At 34.5% G+C, this 22,827-nt stretch overlaps 1 protein-coding gene and 1 long non-coding RNA gene across 3 annotated transcripts in view; both read left to right on the forward strand.

Annotated features, from left to right (window-relative positions):
• The window catches only part of LOC138694803 (uncharacterized), a 29,101-nt gene extending 21,570 nt beyond the window's left edge, over positions 1-7,531 (forward strand). For both annotated transcript variants that reach the window (XM_069818885.1, XM_069818883.1), the window contains exon 6: positions 6,287-7,531. In XM_069818885.1, coding sequence (XP_069674986.1) covers positions 6,287-7,186 — 900 coding nt within the window. In that variant the 3' untranslated portion in view covers positions 7,187-7,531. The remainder of the gene's footprint in view (positions 1-6,286) is intronic.
• A 6,434-nt stretch (positions 7,532-13,965) lies between these two features.
• LOC138694805 (uncharacterized) lies at positions 13,966-16,010 on the forward strand. The gene is made up of 2 exons (XR_011331016.1): positions 13,966-14,014; positions 15,639-16,010. It is a non-coding gene; the product is annotated as an uncharacterized lncRNA (long non-coding RNA).
• Positions 16,011-22,827: the final 6,817 nt, after the last annotated feature.

Genomic DNA, 22,827 nt, shown 5'->3' on the forward strand with positions numbered 1-22,827 from the left:
CTTTACTTAATTTTTTGCAAATATTTAAAAACAATAATTAACATCGCAATTTAGGTGAAATTGCAGTGGTAAGTTTCCAATTTATAATTATTACTATGTTAAACGTCTCTAAAAATAATATGTTAAAAGCCTAAAGCAGTAAAATGAATGTCGCGCTTAAGCGGTAAGAAGAGGGAAATTGTTATGTGTGTTACGTTGGGAATACTGAATCTGGTATTTCACACTTAACCGCATATTGGTTCTGTGCGGAAAACAAGCAAATACGCACGATCTCGCACAAAACAATATTACATACTGTGAAATAACATTCACTCACAATTTGATAACCGCACCTCGTTTGATTTTTCTTCTCAGACTACCACTTTAATGAAAGTAATCCCATATCTGTCTTTAGAACGTTGCTTGCTTTGAAATTCGAATCACCAAGTACGCTGGCAAAATTGTCTTTCTGACACATAATAGAGCCTGTAATAGGAATGTTATATGCCCTCATTTCGTTAAACCATTTGAAATTAGCAATGTCAATATCTTCTGTTTCTGCAGATTTTAAGTGCTTTGTAACCACTAGAATGTGAAATCTACTAGTGGCAGGAACTATAAAGGCAAATTCTGTTCAAGGTCACGTGCCCTTGAAGTAAGTGGACTTCTATTGTAATACATTTCTTGCACAGAATGCTAAGACCAGTCAACAAATATGAAATAAGTTTGACGAATAGCCTAACCGTGAAACATATTTAAGAGGGCGATGCCAAGTGGAAAGAGAAATTGTAATGAATATGAAAATTAAGCAAATTAAAAAAAAAAGAATGTTTTTATCATTCCATTGGGCTTTCTCCAAAATTTTACTGTAGTTTTAATTGTGGATAAAACATATTTAAAATATAGGACATATGCTGGGAATGATAAAAATTATCGTTGTAACAGGAATTATTGTTACATCGGTTTTCTTTGTATGGAGATTCGACTGTATTACATATATTTTTCTTGTTTTCATCTTATTGTTGATCTTAACTAATATCTGGACTGCTCTTACCTTAGCATGAATACAATAAAGTAATCTTCGTCTCTAGTTCAAATAATCATAGTGGCCAATGAACAGCTTTAACGTTATATTATTGGTCCAGGGGAAAAATGCCGAAGATGTTTCCTGTTTGTCATAATTATTTGTACTAAAGGCGAATATTACCCAAATTTGAATCTATATGATGTAGGATTGGCACCTACTGTAAATATGTACATCACACACACTCGTGCGTCTTCCCCCCCCCCCAACCCAAAAAAAAAAAACAAAGTGATGTGGAAATGAGTCATGCTGTAAATATTTACATGATACACACCAAGTGAACTTTAGTGACGAGGGGTTATTGGTTCATTGCTTAGTCTGAACCTAAAACAATACTGAACAGCACGTCAATGACAAATGTGGATGAATTATAATAGGTATTCAAATCTACGATTTGCATTAGAGCTGAATCTTGGATACTGGGTGCATCACAACCAATTGTTACGTGATGTTACCACTTAGTCATTGAAGTCATTATAGTTGGAAAATTGTTGAAGCTAATATAGTCTGTTTATCTCGTACTGCATGTTCTATTATTTTGATTATTTCTGATTTCGTGCTTCTTAGATTGCTTCCTATATCATTTGTACACCTGGTCGAACAAAGCTTCACTATTGCCATATGCCATTATTGCTGTTGATTGATAAAGTTAGTTGATGTTGCAAGCAAAGCAAAATGTATGCAGATTTTAGAAACAACACTTTTGGGTGTAGTGCAGTGTTGGTACATCTGTCTGTAGATGAACTGATGTGTTGTGGTGTAGTGACCTTAACGTTCATCCAGTATTTTGTTTGTGCACAAACATTGTATTCTTAATATATAACTGTAATCATCTTTCAGAATATTAATGCATGCAATAGTACTGTGCAGTTTTAAAAAATAACAGAGGGTTACAGCAAAGGCTTAGTCAACTTTGTTTGTAAATTATGTTAATCCTGAATGTCTGGGATTGGATGCTCAAAATAGCAAGAAGCTTTATATGGGCTGGTCAGATAAGTAACTGTTTAATTTAAATGCTTCCACCCTCTCTTCCCCAGTTCTACAACCCTGGGTTTAACCCGTTGTATGATTTTATACAGTCATTCAGACTTCAAATGTTTGCTCCTGAAACCTGCAAGAAATAATGCATCACATTTTGTCTTGGAGTCATAGACTTCATTGATGGGCATATTACTGAACTTGTTTTAATCTGAACGTAAAATGAATGTTATAATAAAAGTGTGTAAAATCGTTGAAGTTGGTCATGTTAATTACATTTATAATGCTTGAACAAAAAATCTGAAATGTATTATCATAAATTAAAAAATTTTTTCTTTATGCTTTTTGTTAGGGTTATACTTGTAGTCATGGTATTAATACTTAGCATAGAGAGGTAGACAAACATTTGGTATTGTGTTCATTTTATTTCTATAATTGAATCCAGTTAAGATGTGTTGAAATTTGTCATCCTTTTGAAGTTAAATACAAAGAAATGTCTATACGTGTTTTTCTCACTTTCGAAGTATTGTGTTGATTAAGGATAGGATAGAAGAGTTTCGGTGGAAATTAAGGTTTCATTATTTTTTTCTTCCATGCATAAATACTTAGCGTGTTACTTCGACAACATGGTGATGAAATGGAGGATCCCCCCCCCCCACTACTTTTCATGTTAGCTTATTTCACTTGCTCCTTGCCCAACGAGAGCTAAACTGAGAGATTCAAGGTTGTGATTGACCCTGCGTGGGCGAACTCATGTGTGGAGCCTTTGCATTATCTTGCCCGATAACACTTCATAACCCCCTTAAATCATCATGAGTCATGAATTGTTATTGGACAAGGTACGTCGAGCCTCCACATATGCTCGGGCACAGTTGTGCACTTCGTTGCAACAGGTGCCACCTGCCCAGCTCACACATGGCTTTGTCATCTCGATACCTCTGTGATTGTTACGTGAGGAATGACGCAATATCAACAGAGTTAGGCGAAGTACGTGTAACAGTAGAAATGTTGCCAACTGACAAAGAAGAAAATGTCCCCTGCACTGCATCTTTCACTACTTGTTAGTTTGTGTAGTGTACTGGCTTCGATTATAATATTTTGCACTATATTTTCACCATAACTTAAAAATTCTTGATTTAGAAATTGAAATCTTGTTAATTTCGAAAACTATTTTTTCTTTCATATTAGGCCTATTTCTTCTGGTTTTGACTATGTATTTTTCTTTTCTAATGATTGTCAATCTGTGATTCGATTGTGTTTAATATTTTATATATTTTTTTCATTTAGATCTTTCGTTTATATTTTGTGTTAATTTCTATATACGGTATATATGTTTTTTTTTTCTTTCTTTAGGTCTTTCATTTATATCTTGTGTTAATTTCAATATATATATATATATATATATATATATATATATATATATATATATATATATTTATTAGGTCTTTCGTTTACGTGTTAATTGACTTCAAGCTCTAGGGCAATAAGTAGCAGAACTATGTTCATTAATTTACTATGGCCTTATTCCTTCTGTTAGAAAGCTTTGTAATATGTGCGATTCATTTTTTCTCAAAAAGTTTAAATTGACTATTACACTTTTACTACGTCATACTTTTTTTAGTAGGTTATTTTACGATGCTTTATCAACATCTTAAGTCGACCTGGTTGGCGAGTTGGTATAGCGCTGGCCTTCTATGCCCAAGGTTGCGGGTTCGATCCCGGGCCAGGTCGATGGCATTTAAGTGTGCTTAAATGCGACAGGTTCATGTCAGTAGATTCACTGGCACGTAAAAGAACTCCTGGGGGACAAAATTCTGGCACATCCGGCGACGCTGATATAACCTCTGCAGTTGCGAGCGTCGTTAAATAAAACATAACATTTTCAACATCTTAAGTTATCTAGCGTCTGAATGAGATGAAGGTGATAATGACAGTGAAATGAGTCCAGGGTCCAGCACTGAATGTTATTCAGCAAAACCTCAACCAGGTAACTTACCCCGACTGGGAATCGAACCCGGACCACCTGAGTTTGCGGCCAGACGCGCTAACCGTTACTCCACAGTTATGGAGACTATGTCATACTACTTTTGACCAATAAAGCTGTATGAAAGAGCGTGTTTCAACCAATCATGACTGTTTATCGCTACAATTTTATCACTTCTCTAGCATTTGTTTGCCTGCCAACATTTCAAACTGCAAATTCTATACTGCACTATAACATGCTTTGCGATGATCATTTGTTTTCCACATAGATTTTCAACTGAAAATGGCTGCTCCGTTCAAATGTTTGGTAAAGCTAACGTTAGTGAAGTAGAATTTTAGTAAGTCAGTATCTATTTTATTGTATTTGAGTAGGCCTACTTTATTTCTTCTAATAGATTTCTAATCATGTAATAGTTAAATAAATTCCACTCGAGTTTTGATCTTCTCTAGATAAATCAAAACCTCTAGTGAGATTACTGTTGATAAAACATTAAGGACCGTATTCATAAACATTCTTAGCGCAGGCTTCCGGTGGATGATCAGCGAACTAACGTTTTTCGTATTCATTGACTAGTGTTAGCGATATGATATGATATGAATTCTGTGCAAGTAACCAGTCGATAACCTGGGCTAGGTTAGCACGCTCGTAGCGCGGGCTAGCGAAATGTCTGTGAATAGAACCCCTTATGTAGATATGCGTGGATTTGCAGAAAGAGATCTCTTGGGCAGAAAACTATGAATGAAATGAATGAATTGTTCAGAAATTGATTGAAGTCTACTTTGAAATTGACTGATGCTCCACATCTCATTATTTTGAATTTTTATCAGCTTCAGGGATGTAGCTTACTGGCTACGTATGTTTTGACATATGTTGTCGGACTGATTTTCAAGTCCACCAACCATGTTCCTTGTCAGTTAAATTTACTTTGGCATTTTCTGTTTTCAATTGAATTATCAGTCTTGTTTTACTTTCATGTGAGCAGTGGGTAGGAGGAATACAAAAACATACTTTGTGGAACTGTCAGAAGTTTGTTCTTTTCTTGCGACAACTTTAGTTGTGTTGAAGTCTACTATGTAGGCCTACCAGAAGAGAGATTCAAACCTTATAGTCCGTACATTTCATGAATGTTTGTGCATTGGATAGAATGAACATAGGTAGTTGTTCGAGAACCTTGTCTCTGCATTGAAGTATTTTTTCGTATTCTTCATAGTCTGCCTTGATGTATATGGTAGTAAAGCGCAGATTTAATTGTATACGGAACCTATGTCATAGAATTAAATCCTATTATCTTCATGTGACTGGGAATGCTGAACACTTGCTGGAATAATATTACTCCAGTGTATGATAATAGTACATTATGCAACGAGCCTATAATGGTAGTAATTAAGACTCAAGTATGATTGTTTATGAAACGAGCGCAAGCGAGTTTCATAATTTTCATACGAGCGTCTTAATTACCATTATAGGCAAGTTTCATACGACTTTTTATGCTCGACCATATTTCTAACTTGAAATCATTTAAAATTAGGTTTTCTTATGGTTATGTGCGAACTGACCTGAATTGTGAGATGTGCGCAGACGCGAAAGTATTGATTTTTTCCGAGGCCGAATGTCATTGACCTTGGCAGAGAATAAGATGAAGATTACTCTGATATAACCTGGAAATTGATTTAGAATTGAAAAACGAGATGACAAATTGAATTTATTTGAATATTATTTACAATTAACGCTAATTATTATAGTAACAGAACATAACCTTCTGCGACAGTATTGGATTTCCAGCCTCCGTGACTTTTCGCTAATTGTCTTTCGATTGCATATCCGAGAATAATCGATATAATGGTACAGAGCTGACTTGTCATTGGCTGAACACCTGAACTTTAATGAGTAGGTGTACTTTAATGACATGCATTAAAGGACTGCTACCAGGTGTATAATTACTACATTTCGGCATGGTTGAGCATAAATGTTTTTAAAACACCCCAGCAGACAGAAATTTAAGTGATTCCACTTTCAAAATGTTGAGTTTGTTGTACAAATATGTATTTGAAACATTAGTATTTCTGGTGCTCTTTGGTGGTATAAGCTGATCCTCTTGTGTTTGATACAAGTTGTAAAGAGAAAACTAGACAGCTGTTTGCTTTTGTATTATTGTCATTTGGCGAATATTAGGACTATTCTTCAATAGTTTTTAGTTTAGTCCCTGAACTATTGATACTGTCGTAGTTTTTACCCAAAGATTGGTTATGTTTTGATTTCAGAACCAACCATTGTCTTTGGATTCGCCTGATGTGAAGCCAGATTTCTTGCTCTCTCTCATCTCTGCTGGTTCTTCTGACAGCACCGCTGTAGCTGGGCCTTCTCATTCAATGACTCAGGCAATTAAAACTGAAGTGGAGGACAATCAGAGCACCACTATCATTAACGAAATTGTTGTAGATCTACAAGAAAATTCTCTTGATGGACAGTGGAATATTTCACAGACAGACGAGATGGAAGTGGATGAAGATGATCTTTCAATGGAATCTGTAGAAATAAGGAAGTTCGATCAAAAACCAGTGGAAGAGCAACGAAAACCTCTAAAGGTAGGAAAAATTAGCAGATCTCGTGTGGGTGGCCGTGGTCATGGGGGTCTGCCATGTCACACTGAGTTGGAAAGCAAGATCCAGGATGGTTCATCTTTGAAATTGAAAATAACGAAGAAGATTGTTAGAGACGATTCCATACAAAAGCACATTTCTTCAAAGAAGAAAGTATCTGAGCAGAATAAAGCATCTCCTTCGAAACCCAGAGGGCGTCCTGCCAAACGTCAGTATCCATCAACATCCAAAGAAGAAAATCTCAGCAGATCACGACAGCGAAAGTACTCTTCATCCAGTTCTGTTTTTGATGAACCACTAACTCCTCAATCTAAGAGGTCACGACTCTCATCTGTCGAGTCTGATTGTGACAGATATCGAGAACTTAGGGACAGGAATAACGAAGCATCTAGAAAGTCGAGACAAAACAGAAAGACGAGGGAGCTCGAAATGAAGGATACTGCTGTGAAACTTGAAAAAGAAAACCAGAGTTTGAGGATCAAGGCAGAAGAAATGGAAAGGCTTGTAAAGAAGTTGAGACAGTCTCTTATCGAAGCTGTTGCGAAACCGAAGAGGAAGTAAAAGTGATTTCCATACACCTGATGAACAGTGCTACCTTGAACTTGACAACACATGGAAGTAGTTTTTGATTGCATGTTAAAGATGCATAGTGATTGTTTTAAATATTATGATTTAATTTCATCTATGTTCTAATATTTTAAAGTGAATGGTGAATGATATCGTCACAGATAATGTCAATGATTATATAGCACTTGTCATAATGGGATTTTAAGGTACCTATTGTTTTAACTTGCATATTACAAGTATATAACTGAATTACATATTACAAGTATGTAACTGAATTTTTTAATTTTTTATGTTGAAATTGGTATGTTAATTACCAATAAATTGTTAAAAGTAAAAAAAGTCATATTATTTAATAGGAGACATAGTTTCCATTGTTTTAATAAATCATCGGTTTACAAGCAAAACACATTAAGTAAAAAATATTACTTCTGAGAAAAAGGCGTATATAATATATAAACTTCGAATTGGAAAATGAGATACTAAGAGAAACAGCATTACTAAAACTAAAATTTTGAGGATTCAATTTTATTTGAATAAAAATGCTGTTTTCTCAGAAGTAAAATTTTTTACTTAATGTGTTTTGCTTGTAAACCAAAGAAATGAACTATTACTAAAAGTAATGCTTTAATTTGCACAATTTTAAATTTCTTTTAACTGAAATTAGTTATACCACACTTTGTAATGTCTTATAAAAAGAATTAAATGTTACAAACTGTGAAGTTTTTAAATGACTTATTTGTTTTTCCCTAGCTTTCCTTGCATATCCCTACATTAATTCCTCTGCCTGATCTTCGACAGTAATATGACGCACTTCGGGTGTACAGAGTTGGAATAAAATTGCTTGGATTAAAATTGTTGAGTAAAAGTATTTCTCCATACAACTAAGCTTTGCAGCGACATGATTTTCAGGTTGAAAACATTTAACAGTTTGTGACTACGAGTGTTTTAGGTACGAAGTAAAAAGTAGGTTTGAAGTTCATGATTATTATCTGTGTAAGTACTGTATTAACATATTAATATACATTCTACCAGTTTGATATTGAGAGGTTATGCAAGGACTGGAACTTCTAAATTTTTCAAGGTGGTTAGTATTGTGAAGAGTAAAATGTTTGTAATCAGCATGGAGTACACCGACAGTTTTTCCAAGATAAGCATGAAACGGTCATATAACAGGCTGCCTTGTGTCTTCACTTTAGTTTCCCCCCCTCCCCAATTCTCACTGAATAAGAGTATAAATAATTCAAGGAATTTAAACTTAATTCACCTTTATTACCAGTGGTGGTGCGTCAATGTTAGTGGTGCTAATACTCTGAAAGTTATTTTGTTAAAAATTATTTTACCCTTGTCAGCGATCTCTCTTCTTTGCTAACATAGAAACCAGCAATTGGTATTAAGCTCATGCTTTTGGCAAGGCCTGCTCCCTCCCCACCCTTCCCTTGCCCCTGAGTGAAAGCTGTGAGTGAAGGGACTGTGTTAATGATTCCAAGAACACTTAACATGAGATTAAAAGTAGCATTATTAGTACAGTAGAACCCCGAATCTGTCACCCTAATAACTGATTGGTGGATTGTCCATGTCTTTCTCTAGCTTTGGTTTTTTGTGCAGAAATATAAATGAAGTACAGTAGAACCTCTGTTATCCGTGGTAATGAAGGGGGTGGACTGAACGGTTAATCGAAAAAATCGGATAATCCGTACCATAAGAGATTTTCATAAATTATGTGCATAGGCCTAACACTTAGGCCTATAATTATTTCTTTATTTTCTCCGTGGTCATGTTTTTAACATACTAGTTAGTTACTATTTTAAGTCCGATTGTCAATGACGAGTTTTAAGGGCCAAGGGAATCCTAATGGTTGATTGTGGAAAGATAGAAGTCGTGTTATAGATATAGGCCTACATTCTCGTACTTTATTCACTGCATCACTGTTTTTACTTCCTTAAATCGCGCACAGTGTAACGTCAGTTTCGTACTCATTTGACATGAGCTACAGTTTCTCCAAACCTCTCAGTTATTTACATTTTTTTTTTCGATACTAAGCACAACACGTTTTCTTTCGACGATCATGGAAGACATTTTTCATAGAAAGTAAATAGTACAACCACTCGAACAGTAGGACAAATACTGATTGGTGAATGGGTTTGCAATTGTGTGAAAGTTCTTAGGATCATTTCTTTGAAAGTAGATACCGTAGTGACTATTTTACAAGTTGGAAAAAAAAACACCCTCACCCAGAAATAAGAAGTAACTGATCCTGTTACTTGAAGAGCTTGGAAGCATTCTTACTAGACCCTGTGTAAAAGGTTTCTAATAACCCTTTAAAGTAAAAAATATGTACTAACAGTCTACAGGACTTCATATTTTGTTCTGCAGCAAAAAAGGGAGGAGGAGGAGGAGAAGAGAGAGAGAGAGAGAAAGTCGGATAATCCGCCGATCGGTTAATAGGGTGACGGATAATCTGAGTTCTACTGTACTGTGCAATGTATTAGAACGTTACTTTTCCTAGTGAGTGTTATTAGAAGCCTTTCCTCTGGCACAGTATGGTCTAGTGTTCGAGTTGTAGTACTGTATAACTTGAATATAAAATTTTTTCTACAGGTGTCAAATGTAATCTTGTGCTAAATATGGAAAAAAAATTGTAAATAAGTCGGTTTGGGGAAAGAGAAACTGTGGCTCATCTCACATCAGAATACGAGATTGGAGTGTGTAAAACATGTAAATCTATAACACTATTCCCATCTTTCCTTAGCCATTACAAGGGGTTTCCTTGCCCCTTAAAAATCCGTCGACAATCAGACTTAAAATTAGTAAACTTCTGAGCCACTACCTGGTGTATTAATATAAGACTACGGAGAAAATTACGAAAGTAAGTATTCATTAAATTTACGAAAATATTTTATGGTATGGATTACCCAATTTTTTCGATTAATCATTCAGCCAGAAGAAAGGTTAAGTCTTTTTTTAAGATTTGGGAGATAAGTTCTTTTAGAATGAATCTGCCTTTTCTTTTAATTGATTATCACGAGTAAAATGTAGGAAGGATGTAGATATGTCAATGCAAAGACAGGTGTATTGTCAGTATAAAACCTGAATAGTAATTGTAAAGAAGAAATAATAGAATCCAGGTGCAGAATTATTACAGATCTTCTCCAGAAGTCTGAGAGATTTGTTGTTGGATGGTTGCTGCGGTGTTGCTTCTCACCAAAAGTCCGTGGTCTATTCAGATCCAATCCCAATTGCTCTGTGATTTGATTACCTTCTTTTAACACTTCATCAGTTCCACAATGTGTCAAATGATCTCTGATGCTTTAATGATGTCCAAGGTCTTACATTGGAGAGCATTCACTATTGGTTCCAGCACTGCAGAATACTTTGCGATCAAATGACAGTCATGATGAATAGCTTTTCTTTTCCGTGGAAGTTCTCCATTTTTTTTTTTTAAATCAGTAATTTGTCTAGAGGGCTCCCTGCCCCTTCTTGACACCTTTGATCAAAAAGGTTAGAAGTAAAAAAAAAAAATAATGTATACTTTAATTAAAATATGTCTCAATGAAATGTACAGCAGAGTCTGTATAGGCCAGTTTCTATAGGATGCTTTTCCAAGTCATTATGGGCTAAAACAAGGAAAAGCACTATCACCTTTACTTTTTAACTTCGCTCTAGAATATGCCATTAGGAAAGTCCAGGATAACAGAGAGGGTTTGGAATTGAAGGGTTACATCACCTGCTTGTCTATGCGGATGACGTCAATATGTTAGAAAATCCACAAATGATTAGGAAAAACACGGACATTTTACTTGAAGCAAGTAAAGCGATAGGGTTTGGAAGTAAATCCCGAAAAGACAAAGTATATGATTATGTCTCATGACCAGAATATATAAAAATTGGAAATTTATCCTTCGAAGAGGTGGAAAAATTCAGATATTTTGGAGCAACAGTAACAAATAATATAAATGACACTCGGGAGGAAATTAAATGCAGAATAAATATGGGAAATGTCTGTTATTCTGTTGAGAAGCTTTTGTCATCTAGTCTGCTGGCAAAAAATCAGAAAGTTAGAATTTATAAAATTTATACGTATTATTGGTTGTTCTGTATGATTGTGAAACTTGGAGTCTCAGTTTGAGAGAGGAACAGAGATTAAGGGTATTTGAGAATAAGGTTCTCAGGAAAATATTTGGGGCTAAGAGGGATGAAGTTACAGGAGAATGAAGAAAGTTACACAACTGCACGCATTGTATTCTTCACCTGACAATTAGGGACAATAAATCCAGACATTTAAGTTGGGTAGGGCATGTAGCACATACGGGCGAACCCAGAAATTCATACAGAGTGTTAGTTGGGAGGTCGGAGGGAAAAAAGATCTTTGGGGAGGCCAAGCCGTAGATGGGAGAATTATTAAAATGGATTTGAGGGAGGTGGGATATGATGGTAGAGACTGGATTAATCTTGCACAGGGTAGGGACCGATGAATCTCCGGGTTCCTTTAGAGCCGTAAGTAAGACAAAAAATTCTGGACGAAATTAGCGTAGAGTTATTTCCTCGTACTTTGCTTATACACCTTCAACTCTTTAAATCTCTCTTCAGTCATACCAACTAACTTTGGTGACATTACGAAAGTTTCACGCTAGTAGTAGGGTACACTCACGCTATGCTCTGCATATAGAATCTGATGACATGTTAAGTTAGTTTAGGCTATTGCTATGTCCTGCATATATGAATCTCAGACTACTTTAGACCTTTATTATGCCTTGCATATACAATGGGCAAAGGCTGGTAAGGTTTCTCTCTCTCTCAGTCATACTAACAAAACTTTGGTGACATTACGAAAGTTTCACGCTAGTATACACTCACGTTATGCCCTGCATATACGAATCTGTGACCAGTGTTGCCAACTGGGCGGAAATTCCTTCAAAATTGACGGAATTTCAACGTAGCGGACGGGAAAAAAATGGCTTTGACGGGTGACGGATTTTCTGGCGGAAATTACGATTTACATCGTCTTTTGACATTTTCAGCTGTTGTCATTTTTTATTGTTTAACTTTTTAGAGATTTTACTTTTTATTTGAACAGCCTGCCTGATCCGTACTATGTTTAAGAATTTCCTGTTTCAGATTTTCTCGTAATCAAGTTAGATTTTGAAGAATTATTATTTTAATCAGGATTTGTAAGTAAGTTGTGTTATATATATTAGGTCTTATTTTTTTTTTTAATTTTGACGGATTCCGACTGATTTCCAGGTGTTATACTGACGGGGATACAATTTATGTGTTGGCGACACTGTCTGTGACATGTTAGGTTAGTTTAAGCAATTGTTATGCCCTGCATATACGAATCTTTGACAGGCTAGTTTAGGCTTTTATTATCCAAAGGCTGGTTGATTTTTTGTTTTCTGATGTCAGTAATAAGGTATAGCGTAATGGCGGATTTTGACTACCGATATCGATAGAAGCAACTCAGCGCTAGTTTTTACCCCTGTTTTTTTTTTCTTTCTAAGGATGAGGCATGCATGACACCCAACGAGTTAGAAGAGAGATTAATCTCTTTCTAACTCGTTGATGACATTAGAGGAAAAACAACTGAATGTGACATAGCGTGCGAAGCCTGTTGCTCTGGTAACAACGGTTGATTTGCAGTCCTTACGTGGTGAGTGTTCGACAGCTGTCTTGATGACATTTGTTGTGTGCATAATGTTAGCATTACTATATACATTTCGTCTTTCATTTCATGTTGATTTTTGTATTGTTATTTTTTTTTTTTTTTTTTTTTTTTTTACCTACGCGTCAGTTGTCAATGTTTTAACGTCAACCATCTAATCTCAACATGCGCTGTAGTTCCAAGCCCTCCTGTTTAATTGTCATGTTCTATCTTGGTATCGTTCAAAGTATTGATGACATTTTCTATCAGTTCAGCAAAAGTCACATAATTTGATGTTTTACTAATGTACCCAGTAGATTGAACAGGTTAGTTTGCCTGTTTATGTAGATCCGCTTTCTGATTATAAGATTCCCGTGGTTGGGTGTTTACCAAGGTTTCCCCCCAACCTTAAGGCAAATGTCAGGTATTTATACTATGAACTATTGAATTAGTTACAAAGTTTTTACGATTATATGTAAGGAAGTTTATTAATTATATATATATATTTTTTTTTTGTAGTAGAAATGTACTGTTACTGTCTGTAGAACTAATTGCAGAACATGCTGCATTTAGTTTGGGGTTAATTTATTTAATATGATTTTTCCAATTTAATATATGATTGATTTGTAAGCAAAGGAACTTGGTTGTTGTTATTTCTATTGTTGTGTTGTTAATTATTATTGTACTTGAAATTTGCAAGGTTGAATTTGGACAGGATTTAAATTGGATCATGTTAGTTTTGTTACAGTTTAATACTAATTTATTGGCTGAAAACCAATCACATGTTTTGAGGAGAATTGCCTCTGTTGAAGATTGGGATGTGTTGGAGTTATTGGCTATAATTACTATACTTGTGTTTTCTGCAAATAATATGGGATGACCTACAACTAATGACAGTTACTTGGCATTGTGAAGAATCAATGTACTGTACTGTATTAAGATTACAGTGCATAAATGTAACTTTTGGGTATATTGATAATATTATGATTGAAATTATAACTCAGTGATTGTTTTGCATTTCAGGGCCGTTGTTTCATGTGCCATGGTAGTAATACCAGTGACTGTACAATGATGCTGGGGCTACGAGCAGATGAATTTCTAAATAATGGCATACCGGTAGTTAATGATCAACTCTCACCTGGCGGAAAATATTTTCTTCAAACTGGAGAAGTTCCCATACTGTGGTAGGTGTACTCTTCATAACTGTTAGGCCTACTAACAAAGTATAATAATTCTATTGTTATTACCGGTATTGTATTTTATAATTTTGCAACAGACAATTTCAGGCTTAGTACTAGGTGTGTCCATGTGCCAAGATACATTCTATGAAACTTTGAGTATCAGTAATTGCTACAATACCATACTGGAGAGAAGTATCGTTTGTGACAATAAATTTGTAGTACATGCATTGAATTAGAAAGAATTGCCACGATATTCGCAAGATTTTAGGTATTGAGGAAGCAAGAGGACTATTAAAATGTAGGTAATTCAGCAGTAAATAGATTGATTAAAACCATTACTTCATTTATTGAAGAACTGCATATTTAATGACACTATTAAGAAGTAAGTCAGGGATGTCATTTCAGTTTTTGCTTGGGAGGGAGTGGCAAGGCTTTTTAGGAAAGATCTTATAGGTTATGTTGTATGGCATACTCTTCCTTCGCCCATATTTTTAAAGTCCATTATTTTTTTCATCTTTAAAATATTTTTTATTATTTTAAGTTACAAATGGAACTGATATCATGGTTTATTTAAATTAATATACATATATAGATATAAATTACAAGTCTTCTTGATTTAAAACAAAATTTAAATTGTTGGGAAATATCATGCTAATATGCTGAATATGAAGACTTGTTTACAAAGCAGATTTAACTGTTGTGTCATTCAAATTTACTATGAGTATAATGAAGTAACCATTTGAACCTGATATTATATTGATATGTTTATGTCGAATGCACAGGTATTAAATTTGTGTTAAAATTAAGATTACAATTCAGGCATTGAAGCATTTGTTGGAGAAGACTATTAATGTTGATAGTAAAAGTAACGCGTCAGATGAAATGTTTCCTATTGTGAACATGTTCTTCTATGTTGAGATTAGCAGGATTGAATGTTATAAATGTATTCGAGAGTTATTTAACCTCAGTCTTCAGCTAGGAGGAGTGTTGTATAACATTATGACGCTAGAAGATTTCCAAAATAATACTTGTATTGAAGGAAGACACCCTCAATCTAAGAGCGATGTGGAATGTTACATGTTGCGAAGTTAGTATTTTTATGGAGATTTACAAGACAGTGTATTTACATATTGACCGGATGAGAGCTGTGTGGTGACAGTGATTTTCTGTTCATACTCGTACTTTAATAATTTATACTCTGGCAATCTTACACAACTAACTATTTCTTGTTATGTCATGGCATTCGCTTTTCTTAAAGTTTGCCTCCATTACTTTCTGCTTTGCGCATTTTCCATCACCTTTAAATTATCATGGCTTTTAAATTTTTCTCCAGTTCTAGGAGACATTCTTATTAGTTTCACTCCGTTTTTCTTCGGTCCCACCATTTCGCAGTGTTTTCAGTCATTATTGTTTAGGGTATTTATTTATAGATGGAACAAATGTAATATTTACTGGTACTATAAGATTTTTAGTTTCATTCTCCTGAATATTATGTGAACATTAAACAATTTTTTTTTTTTACTTAATTTCTGATGAAAGAATTGAACTGATTTCAGTTTTTGCTTAAAAAGAACTTAGTGACTTCACAGATCTATAAATTGATTGGTGTAATTTATTTTTTTTTTAGGTCACCGTTATAATGTGACAATAGAGCTGGCACACCCACCGAGAGTTGGAAATTTTTGGGTTCAGGGAATCATGAGGATGTCACTATACAGTGACAATGAAGTTATGGATCTTACTCCTAGGTATGAGTTTCTTGATGTAATCATCCAACAATAATTTTGATTGAATATATTTTAAAATACATCTGGAACATGCGGTATATATATTTCGTAAGGTAAATGGACAGATACATTTATTTGTTCCATAATATTCCTACAGTTGCTTTACAGCTAGAATGAAGAATATGTCCAATTCTTATGTTTAACATATGAAATATAATGTACAGAATTATTACCTTAATAACAATAAAATATTATACAATGTATGAAATATACATTAATTTTTACAGTGCTGTGAAAAGTCAAGAATTCATCTATAGAATAGAAGATGTGAGTTATTAAGTAATTTTTTAGTTTACCTTAAATAATGCAGAGTTTTGGTTAAGATTTTTAATGTCCTCAGTAAGATTATTGAAGTGGAGTAAGAGTATTTTCGAAGGCGCTGTACCTGTGTTTACTTGACTTTTTTTTTTTTTTTTTTTTTTCAAATTTATTATAAAATTTTTCAGTCTATTGCGGTTACAGCCTAATTCATATGCAAAACAATAAATTGCAGTAAAATCTGTGTAACATTTCAAAAGATATTGTGGTGAGATGGATGCTAATTCTGATTAAGGAGAGACAGTGTACGTACAGTATCTGGAAGTTCTTTTATACACATCAAAGTTTTTTTTAACTTAGTTATTTATCTACTATTTGTATCAACTACTAAACTATTTTGAAGTAGACATGAACAAAACCGAAATGTATTACTCTGCAATCGCAAACTAGCTACCAAAGCAGCCACCAGGGCGCATTATTTTCATCAAGCGAGCACACAGGACAGCCATCATCTGATATATCATATACATTAGACAAGTCAAAATGCCATTCATATTATAGTACAACAAAATTAAACCATACGTCTCTCATGTGATCGTTCTCAGAACGCACATGTGCTAGAGGCAGAGGGGAGACGAATTTTGTTCTGACAGACATGGTGATTCAATAACACAGGGATACAGGGATATCGAAGAATTTTCATTAGTTAGATATATGCACGTAGTTCATTATTTCTCTATTGGGAATAGTGGATTTTCTTTTTCTGTAGATTCGTGATTAAATGTTATTCTTTGAAGAGTGGAGAATTTCTTTAATTCTACAGAAATTTCTTTGAGGTTGGCAACACTGAATCTCGCACTATGTTACCAGCTGTGCTGATGTGCTCTGTGAAGCTGGAGGTCCCCTGGGAGTTCCGCTTAATGCCTATTACGCATGCGTGTTGCCATAATACATGTTGCAATGTTTTATCATGCAATGTCTGAAACTACTAATATAACTATATTGCTTAAATCGTAAGGAAGTGTTGTTATAAGCATGTTTAATTTACCTGTATTCCATATACCGGTATATTATACATTTTATTATTTTGGAAGGAACTATTTTAATGTAAGGAAGGTGACAAGCATGAGCTTGGAGGTGTTGTGTGTGCAATAGCCAATCAGGAACTATTATGCCACGCATTTATTTACTTTACTTCAATCTTTAGCTGGAAAGAGAGTAGGTTATTTAGTGTCGATGGGATTGGTGATAGCGAGATGGTATTTTGGCAAGATGAGGCCGAGGTTTCACAATAGATTACCTGACATTCGCCTTACGATTGGAGAAAACCTTGGAAAAAACCGAACCAGGTAATCAGCCCAAGCGGGGATCGAACCTGCGCTCGAGCACAACTCCGGATTGGCAGGTAAGCGCCTTCATCGATCAAGCTATGCCAGTGCCTACACATCAAAGTTAATGTTGTTATATTACTCTGTATACATTACCGTACATTAAAAATATGTATCATATACGGCTAAGAGGAACATCAGGTCTAACATTCTTTGTAAGTTTCTGCAGAGGTAAATACTGAGAAGGAAGGGGAAGAAGCCTACAAAAATGTTGCTGCCAAAAGGATGCCATATATCCAGTGCCTGAGGTGGAATGAAAAAAGAACCAGGATGATTTCTTCCTTTTAATTCATAGACATAAGTTATGAAAATGTACTGTGTGATGTACAGCCTGTTTTTCATCAAGATCTACAAACATATTACAGTACCGGTAGTTTAAATAGCATGAGTTAAAATAGTCACACATGCATTACATACTAAGAAGTGCTGAGAAGTAACAGGATGGTTTTAAGCCATTCCAAAAGGAACCGGGATGCCATCCCACCGCATTCCACCTCACCTCAAGCCCTGAATATATCTCAGATTAGAACAAGGAATGGAAACATAAAACATGACAATATTATTTGAAATTAGTTTTTAATAAATTAATTTTCATTTTAAGGTATACATTCATTTTCAAGATCAAATAAAATGTTTGCATTCATCACTTTCCGTCACTTTCCTCCAACATGTTCTTATTTAATGTAACATGATTGAAAATAATATTTGGAGGAAATAATAAAAAAAGAATCACTTCATATCAACAGTTTTATATTGTTAGATCATATGACCACTTCAAAGGGTTTTGAGAAAACATTTCTTGCACAAATACAGTACAGTTGAAGTAGATATAATTAAACAGACTTACTAATTTATCAATATTTGACACTTCTTTGTTCATGTTCTTGAAAATTGTCACCCATTTATTAACATTTTCCAATTTTATCCAAATTACAAGGCAAATGGCATCCTGTGAAATAATAAAATTAGAAGAGACATGGTTTCCAACATCAGTCAATCAATCAATCAATCTTAATGTATCCAGGTGTTTGCTGACAACATAAAGTCCACTATAGCCCACTGTAGTCTTTTCAGGTCTTGTTTTCCATGAGAAATGAGGGGTATTTTTATCGGTGTTCATTATAGATGCCTGTTGCTAGTAGCCAGAGTTGGGGTGTAGTCAATATATACTACAGGGCTGTGTCTTCTGGAACTGGTACTGATGATTTTAATTTACTTCTTTTGTGGTTTATGATTGGACAGTATAAAATAGCGATTTCAAATAGGGACTAAACAGAGCGGAGCACTCCACTAGACTGGTTGCATGCTCCGGTGTTTCCACAGACATAAGCAAGTTCAAGCTCTGATCTAGCTCCACAACCGGTATTTTAGCTTACAACTCTGACACTACTGGTATAAAAGAATGTATTCCAGATCTTCATCATGATTATTACACCACAGACAAGTAGGATTATCAGAAAGGTGAAATCGGTGTAGGTACAAATGTGTGACAATGTGACCTGTTCTGGCTCTTGTTAAAAATGTTTGAACATGTCTGGGCAAGTTTTTGTACATTTCCAGGTCATTTGGTTTCTTTTGTACGGACTGTAAAATTTTTCCTTTGTCAGAAGAGAGCCAATTGTTGATCCATAGGTTTGTAAAATGAGACCTTACTGAAGCAAAAGCACTGGATAGAGATATCACTTGAAGAGGTCTTGGTTGCAAATATGTTGCCTGTTTTGCAATATTATCGACTTTCTCGTTTCCAGGTATACCACAATGACTAGGTGTCCATTGAAATGTTATTTCCTTTTGGAGTTTTTTTAGTTTACTTAGTTGTTTCTGAATGGGAATAATTCTATGTGCGTATAGTTTTGGTATATATTTGATTATATTAAATATAGCCCCGTTGGAGTCGATAAGTATGCAAATAGATTTTTCAGAAATTTGAGTAAAACACTCAAGAGCAGCATCAATAGCTAGCAATTCAGTGTCAAGACTGGAGGAGGATGAACATGGTATGAAGTAACTTTCTTGATATTTTGGAATATAATACCCTGCTCCTGATGTCCCATTATTAGGATTTAGAGATCCATCTGTATAAATTTAAAGGTGATCCTTATATGAGCTGCAGAGTAGTTCCATGGCATCTAACTTAAGAATGTATGGAGGATCATTTTTGGAATGATTTCCTGGAATTTGTATGCTACGTTCTGGAATCACCCATTTCCATGGAGGAATTTCGTTCACAACTGGAGTTTTGGTAGTGAGTGTGTCTGTGATATAGATTGGTATTTCTTCTTTGTTTATTTTGTAGAAATTACACAGGATATCTGACAGTTTGAAGAACATCTGAGATTTGGATGAAGCTTGCAATTTTAAATGTATTTTTAGATCCTTTTGTAATACATAGTGTCTGATTGGTTGAATATTACATTCAATTTCTAGGGCAACAGTTGATGTGGTTTTTGGTACTCCTAGGCATAATCGTAAGGCTGAATTTTGAAGAACAGAAATTTGTTGTAGATGAGTTACTGATGCTTCTCCCCATATTTCACATCCATAGGTCAATTTTGATCGTATATAAGCATTATAAAACAGACGAATTGTCGTGATATCTGATCCCCAATCCTTATTAGCTATGATCTTCAAGAGATTTAATCATGGTAGACATTGTGAAGCAACATTGGTTAAATGTGTTTTCCATGAAAGTTTTTCATCAAAAATTAATCCTAGGATCTTAGGACGCACCCACACAACAGACAGCGAAGTTCGAGATGACGCCGAGATCTAGTAGGCTCTGAGGATGGTGTGAAGAAGCACCGAAACAGCTGTAAGCCGCACATGCTTACACAATTAACACGAGTAAGATCGCCATTTAATCAATTATGAATATTTGCTGTTTTCTCGTTCACTTTATCTCCTACATTTCCTGGAACTGATGTTAAACTGGATATTGTTCTATCGAAATCTGCTGAAGACTGCAGTAAAGGAATACCAATTGCTAACTTGAGAGGCTCCCTATGAGGGCTTCATTGTTACATTCAAAATTCATAAACATAAATTAGTCGTGTTTACGAGGTTACACACTTTTAAAAATGAGGGGAAGACAAATAAACAACATAATATGCAGTTTCCCTGCATAAATGTTAAAATATGATGCTTCTATAAATAAAGGCAAAATATGCACTTTTATGCACAATAAAAGTAATATCATTGTGTTCAGAAATTTGTGATTCATGTAGATTAGATATGTCAAAGCAAGCACATTTTTCTGACCTTGACGTCGTGTGCAGGCAGCAAGCGCTAAGTATGGAAAGAAGAAGGGTTGTGTATATGAATAAGCAACCTGTTGGATTAAGAAAACAGTGGTGCACAAACTTCAAACGGAACGTGAAATTTTATGTCGTTATTTTTATATGACTTCTTTCTGTTTAAGGGGATATGCTGGTCAATTTTGTAATTTCCACATTTTTACATTTAGAATTGTGAAACTTTCACAGCATGTACTTCATATTCACACAATACCCACAATATACTAATAAATTGTTATTAACATTTAATAATTGTTGCAAACAAAGAAAAATAAACATAATGAGGATATATTAGTTTTTTAATAACTCTGGAAGTATTCGAGATAAATTCATGAATCTTTTTTTAAAGTGAAGCTGGTATCATAATCTACATTTGTGGATATTTTTATGTTCCTAGGACGCATTTTACTACTTCAAAATGATGTCTAAATGAATTCTAATAAAAAATGTTGCACATTTATAAACAAATAATTGATTATTATCCTGATATCATTCAGATTACATTCATCATGCCCCCAAATGCAGATAATATAATGGTGAACATATGCTAAAAATTTCAGCTGTTTTATCTCTAATAGTTTCAGAGTTATTCAATAGTGAAGTTCATAAATATAGAAAAATATGATTATTGAGAAAACTGAAGTCAAAGTTACAAGTGTTTTTTTTATACGGTAACTGATTCTTTTTTAAACTTATCGATCTCCTGTTGGCCTATGGTCTTCTAAAATCCTCCAGCACTGTATGTGGTACCTTCCTTTTCTATTTTCTTTTGTTCAACTCTCAGTTTAGCTGATCTGACAATCTGTCTATACTTCTTATATTTTTCAGTGGTGCGAATCATGTACAAGTTCTTCTTTCGTCTCTTCTCCTAGCTATATCTATGGTGTTTCTACCTGATGACAGGCCACTTTCTTTCTGAAGTTGTACAACAGTACAGTATAATGCAGAATTATATTCTGCCAATGCCTTTCGAACAGCTAATTCAATTCAGTGTCTATGAACAAATGTAGTCTTAGGACACTTTGACCAAATTATGTTGTGTATCGACTCGTTTGAATTTTGAGTTTTTTCCTTCCACACATCTTTCAAGAAGAGATTCATGTGCTAGTCTACTATAGAGAGGAATAACTGCTTTTAGTACATTTTTATTGATTGGTGTATGTATACAGTCACCATGTTTTCCAGGGTTCTCACCCTTTGCAATCGCCCTATTGTAAAAACACCAACTTTCTTCACCTGTTAGACACTTTATATGCCGGGGTTCATCATCTGTAGAGGAGCAGTGGTATAATGTAGCATATATATTAGACTTCATAGCCTGCACATTGCCTAGATTTTGGAGTATACTATTTCTATAGTAATGCTGTAAAGTTTCTATAGTTTTGGCTTTCAGACTACCTTTTGTCACCCCACCAAGTGTTATACCCATCTTACTACTTTCTCCGACTAATTTCTTCAATCCATTACCTAATCTTTTGGCAACATGGTTCAGAGTGCAGATATTTATATAGCAGCTGATTTGACGGGTAAAAAGTCAGTGCACACAATTGAGTGTTACATCAAAATTTACAGAAAGAATTAGGGTATCCAGATAAAATATAAAAAAATTATTGTATTTTTCATGACAATTCATCACAAACTGACCAGCCTATCCCCTTAATATTATCTATATTGTCTGTAAAACAAAAGTACTAACACTGATTTCTTAATATTGCACTTGTGTTTTAAATCTTAATAACATAATAGAGAGTTAAGAAGGAATATTCACTTAAATTCCATAGTAGTATAATATTATACTGTATTAAGTGGATGAAACACATCATTCATAAAGAAAGTGATATTCCAAAAAAAGAGATTGAGTATGACATGATAAGTTGGAATTGATATTGATGGTATCTTTAGCCTTACAAAAGTAATCTATAAATTAATCAAAACAATATTACAGTACAAAGCAAAGTTACCTAGGTACTGTATCTGTTTTAAGTGTAACTAATATTACATAACAAAACTCTTATCACCTTAAACTTTTAAGGTGATATTTGTGAGCAACTTCCTATCATCAGAATATTAAATTATTTTCTCGAAATCTG

This window comes from Periplaneta americana, chromosome 2 (assembly GCF_040183065.1).
Source record: "Periplaneta americana isolate PAMFEO1 chromosome 2, P.americana_PAMFEO1_priV1, whole genome shotgun sequence".
In the NCBI taxonomy this organism is placed as follows: domain Eukaryota; kingdom Metazoa; phylum Arthropoda; class Insecta; order Blattodea; family Blattidae; genus Periplaneta; species Periplaneta americana.